General features: G+C 33.7%; 1 protein-coding gene across 1 annotated transcript; it reads right to left on the reverse strand.

The window, feature by feature from the left end:
- Nucleotides 1-112: 112 nt before the first annotated feature.
- On the reverse strand, nucleotides 113-4585 carry LOC138312398 (peroxidasin homolog; the record flags this gene model as incomplete). Its single annotated transcript, XM_069253287.1, has 4 exons — nucleotides 113-1101; nucleotides 1896-2159; nucleotides 4182-4284; nucleotides 4385-4585. Coding segments are annotated over 4 exons (882 nt in total), but the record flags the coding sequence as incomplete, so codon positions are not given.
- Between the last annotated feature and the right edge of the window lie 1652 nt (nucleotides 4586-6237).

Raw genomic sequence — 6237 nt, forward strand, 5'->3', positions numbered from 1 at the left:
GCAAATTTTGGAACAGATCAAAATCTAATAAAGAACTCATTTCCACAAAGGAGTTTGTGATATGGCTTTACAATTATTGTAAGTATTATGATAAATAGTTTCAATAAGAAAATGCTCTATTCTTCGTGACGCTGATTCCTTTTAATTTTCTTGTCAACTGATTTCCGGATACAATTAATGTATCTGATTTCATTGTCAAATGGTTGCTGCTTTAAAGAAAAAACAAAATTGTAGAAATATATGTGCAAAATTATATCCATGTAATGTAGAATGGCTTAATTAATGTTAGAACAAATCCATAAAAGGCTAAATAGTTGTTAACACTTGGTAACTATGCTCTCATTATCCTCTAATAAAACAAAAGTCAATAAATCAATATCAGAATCATAAAACTGAACAATTTTGCGTCTTAGATTACATGCATGTTTCTGGGTCGTTTTATAAATGCCTGGTTATATGTTACAAAAAATATTTCTGATTTGCCTATTTCTCATCTTTGAATAGCTGTGTCATATATTTAGAGTATCACATTTTATGTAACAACCACGTTTGTTTGTTAAGAGATTTAAGTATTTTGTACTTCTTTCAATGGGTGTTTTGTTTTAAGTTTGTGACATCAAAACAGAAATATCTTGAAACATGCATAGTTTGAGCTCACGGTATATGTCAGTATAAAACAAACACAAAAAATAGATTAACCCGAAGGTGTTATAAAAACCTAAAATATGTTTTGTTTAAATTTGGTAAGAAGAATGTTTTTAAAAAGATATATCTAGAGTATGGCTAGTTATAACAAACACATCACTGAGAAATTTATAATAGTCTTATAGTACTCACAAATTACTGTTATAATGATAGATATAGTTGACTCGCCGACCTCATTCCTGGCAGTACATCTGTACGTCCCGTGTTCTGATCTGTCAAGTTGTCCCAGTGACAACACAGGTGACACAGAAAAGTTGGTGTTGTCCGGTCGTGTCCAAACAAAGGTACAGTCAGGTCTACAATCCGCCGTACAAGTGATGTCCGGTAACGTGTCACCTTCTGTCCTAGTGTGGATCAGATTTGTTGGAGATAAAGCTATAGAGGTGCCAGGACCATCTAAAATCAGTCACGTTATAATGTATGCAGTTTGGTTATAAGATGTCTGAAACCATTTTAATAGAGGTCTAATAGCTTGAAAATTTACCAGAATTACAAGACATTACGCTATTGATTGTTAATGCTTATTTCACAAGATCGTTTGACTCATTCATTTTAAACTTTTTTTTTAACAAGGTAGTGTAAACTATTGAAAAGATATAGTGAAAGTTTCACAACTACAACTTGCACGGACAAACCTTTGGCTTTCTCATCACACATGAAGACAGCTGGTGAATTGCATATGTACGATGTTTGGTCTACCATACTTACTTCCAATCATTATTAGTTTAACACAGAGGAAAGTACATGTGTTTATCGCATTCCTGATATGTTCTGTTATATTAATACAAGCACATTTCAGATAATGATATACAATGTTTTGCATTGCAAATATCCTATACGTAAAGGCTATTCACCTACTAGCCAGAACCACACACTATTGACTTCCCTTGTCATGGGAAACATCAATTTTTCAAACATCGCCTTCGTTTATTTTTTATAAAATAATTTTATTTCTCTAAATACATAAATGAATGCATCATAATTATCGTTCCAACATAAACATGTCCACGCATTTACATTTATTAAGATGAAACGCTCGAATGAATCGAAAGAAAGACATACCGATGTCTAAATACAAAGATATGACGATTTGGAATGACATTAGTAGACAGAATTTTGGTCACAGGCAACATTCAAAAATATTTATTTAAAATGTATAATTCGTCTTCAAAACACCAGAATGTACTCACATTGAACTGTAACACTCATGGAAATAGTCGACTCCCCGGCAACATTCCTAGCAGTACATCTGTACGTCCCGTGTTCTGATCTGTCCAATTGTCCCAGTGACAACACAGGTGACACAGTAAAGTTGGTGTTGTCCGGTCGTGTCCAGACAATGATACAGCCAGGTCTACAGTCCGCTGTACAGGTGATGTCCGGTAAAATGTCACCCTCTGTCCTGATATAGGTAGTGTCCGGAGGGGACAGGGATATTGAGGTGCCGGGACCATCTGTACAAGATTATGACACATAAAACTTACTATTTAAATATCTCTATAATTCGTACAAAGACATTTTTCTTTTTATTGAAAATTATTTGAATTTAGAGAGCATTTAACGTTTAAATTGCGCACTCATTTAACATTCAACTCTGAATTTTGAATGACAAATGTAAAGGTACATGAAAGTATTTAAACGATATGTTTCTGTTTTTATTATTGATAATGGTTGTCATATGATGTATTATGTAACACCAAGTTGGCATTGACATTCAAAATATTAAAAGCCACTGCTTTCTATCCAATGTTTGAATACTTCATATCCACTTTGAATATACAGTTTGTATCCCGATGCAAAATATAGATCATTGACCTGAATTCAAATTAGACTACATCACTTACATACAAATGTGTACCATATTATATAGAGAATACATGGTTAGTATCTTACAATACAAGGTTTATTTTGGTGCGAGACTTAGGAAAGCCGAGATGACGAGGCTTTGCCGAGTCATCTCGGCTTTCCGTGTCGAGCACCAAAATAAAACTTGTATTGTAAGATACTAATCGTGTATTCTGTTTATCCTGCAACTATTATGGCATTCAAAACGAAAGCAAATTGACAGTTATTTACTTGGTTTCGCTCGAAGCGTGACGCTTCTTTGATGCGGAGGTAAATATTCATTCACTTAACCGAATGAGAGTGTACTCCTTTTTACTGCCGTGGGAAATAAATAAGCGCATTCACAAACACCATCCGTAAATCCATTCAGTGTAATATATCACTGAAACAATATGAAAATACTCAAAAACAATATATATACCCGTTTAAAAATTACTTTGCAATACATACCTTTGCCATGAGCCAAGAAAAAAACGACACCGCCATACGAGATTTTGGATACCGTAAAAATGACGTCATTCCGATGAATGTGACGTCACGTTTTAGCGGGACTGAATGACGTTTAATTCACCGGAAGGTTCAAGTTCTGGGTCAAGTTAGAAAAAGTTCCGTCAGATATGGAACAAATTCACGTGATCGTATTGACGGATAAAGCATTTCGTATTGACGGATAAAGCACAAGTTTATCCGGCAGTAGTTATCGGTCAGTATGTGGGACAGTTGCAGGATAAAAAATAATAACAAACCTTACTTCCGTTCCACGATTGAAATACGGATCACCATACCAAATATTTCATCTCGCTTGATGGAAATTTAAATTGTTGAAAATTACTTCCCAATACTATTTATAGTTTATAAATCTTTGGTTCTCACACATCAATGTCCTTGAGTTGTTTGGTTAGATACATTATCACATAATCCGCCTGATTTCCAGTGATTTCGCCCGTGTAATATTTTTGCATATGTCACTAGTGTTATATGACCTTGATCGATTTCCATTGGCTGGAAATTCATTGTGACGACAGACAGAAACAATAAAATGACGTCAGGAATAATGAAGTGACGCCAAGATTACGAGGACGGCAAGACAAAATGACTGCCTTCGCTGTGATAAAAAGTATCGTATGTTTTGTGTTCATTTAATATGATATTTTATGAAACTCGTCTCACCAAGGCTCGCAAAAATAAATACGTCTTAAACTCATTTCATCAAATCTCATACGAAATAAACACTCATGTAAGATCCTATATATCTACAATTTTATAAAGTTATGAAATTTTAATATGTTTTTTATTAATTTGTTTAATTTGGTGATCAGACAATTTGATTTGTTGTTCCATAGCACAGACATTATTTCAAGCTCGTGATTACAACTACGTATTTCATTAAAAATACAACCACGATTACTTTGGTTTGTCCTATATATCAGCCTTATAAGGACTAATTACTTTAGAAAACGTGTTATTTATCATTTTATTTTGTAAACACACAACCAAACGTGGATTATATCTTGGTATTTATGTTTTTAATTAACGAAATTGCTAATGGCGCAACATTAAACATTAATATATCGTGAAATCGAAAACAAATATACAACAAACAAATAGTAATATGGTTTAATATCACCCACCTGCCAGGTTGAGTGTATAGTCACCACTGTTCAGGTCTTGGTTAGGAAGGTTAAGGTTGGTACGGCTACAGAACCACACAGATCCCTGGTCTCCTGTCTGTGTCTGTATGATTCACCGGAACACTGTACCAAGGTTACCTCCAGACGTTACACATGAACATACATCCGCTGTACAGGGGACATCTGTGATGTTATTATAACACTGTTCCACCAGCTGGTTGTATACCACCTACTGATGTGACGTCAGGACGGCGGTAAAACTGGACAAAGTTGGCCTCCTCTGGTACATCACACGTCAGTGTAAACACAGTCCCGGGGACAGCGTACTCAGACGATCCCGTCAGGGTAACAGCATCTAAATATCGTTTATAGAGTACATTAATTATCGCCGTTTTTTCTGATAATTAAAAGTCAGTGGTGTAATATTCCTTTACATGATTTTATAGCTAAACTGATTTGAGCAATGCGTATTTTGTGGCGTTGCTATTGTTACACGTCTTAAAGTTACTCTTATACATATATTATGGACATATGCATATTTATTTCCAGGGTATATATCGTTGATAATTGTTGCGATATCTGCTTGAATGTAAATGAAATATTAACCAGATGTTAGATATATATATTTAACTTAATTGCGAAAAAACAAGTTACAGATCTTTTACATAAGTCACTTTCAGATGTCCTAGATTATAACTGTGCGGTGGTATTTAGAATATGAAATAAACTAATCTAAACTAATAGAAATCCTGCAGAAAACCAACATGGATATTGTATCGCATCCGTAGCTGTTATTGAACCCAATGTCATCTTAGGAGAATAGGCTTAGTGGATCTTAATCTCTCTATTAATCCCAACGTCCGACCGACAAATAGGCGTTGGAACCTAGTATAACATGTATTTTTCTATAATGTACATTCAATAGAAACAAGCATTCAATTTATAGAAGACTGTTTTATATCCAATTGAGGTATATAAAAACAAAAAACGAGTTATAATGATACCAATGTAGAAATTATACTTCATGAGCGCCGATCAACTCATTGTGGTTTTTTATGCATTAATACAATATGGAAAGTCGAATGGGATTAAATTTTACGTTCAGGAGTTTATTCTCCCCTTGAGTTATGTTATGACATTAAATAGTGAATCGATAGTTGTTTTATATAGTCTGAAATGTATTCGTAACACATTATCCTTAAAATACAAAATATAGAAGGATAGAACCGATATTTACAAAAGTAAACCGCAAGATGTGTGTATAAATTCATAACCGCTCATCGCCTCGATCGGTTTTTAGACATGTATACTCTTGAAAAGAAGATAGATTTTAATCATTTTTGTATAGTGGATAAAAATCAAATATAAAAGGCAAACCTGTTGTACGATACAAAATATACGCAATAGAGTTGATTCATAGTACAGAACTCTACACATCTCTCTAAATTTGGTGACGTGGTTTGTGTATTGTTATCTTGTATCTTTAAAACCAAATCGAGCTATAGTTTGTTATCAATTTTGTATGTCCTTTATAAAAGAACTTCCCCTTCGTGGTTGGTTCTTCACCTATATAAGTGTAATGCACATAGTTATAGCCGGTAACCCGACTATAAATAAAACAGGTGTAAATTTCCCGTTACTATCACCATACAAAGTACCTTTTGGTGCCGTGGCCGAGAGTCATGATATTACGTTATGCAAAGTAATACTTGTCAAAAAAACACCATAGCCGGCATTAGTGACCTTAAACATTTTTAACATATTTTTGATAACTTTTATAAACTATTATCAAAAATGCATTAAATACAAGAATAATCTGGGAAACATAATAAATATCCTTATTTATTGGTATCACACCTGGTAAATGTTAATCAACCATTAATCTAAAACAGTAGTCAAACATGATTTACTGTTGGTTATATATTTAGTTTTAAATCTAATATATACTTGACGTTGTTTTGTTTGATTTACAAAACCCAAATGAACATGATTATACTGCCTGATATTTAGATCCCTAGGCTGCTAAGGGGTTAATATTTAAAAAATTGTCATGCGA

This window comes from Argopecten irradians, unplaced genomic scaffold (assembly GCF_041381155.1).
Source record: "Argopecten irradians isolate NY unplaced genomic scaffold, Ai_NY scaffold_0303, whole genome shotgun sequence".
Classification (NCBI taxonomy): Eukaryota; Metazoa; Mollusca; class Bivalvia; order Pectinida; family Pectinidae; genus Argopecten; species Argopecten irradians.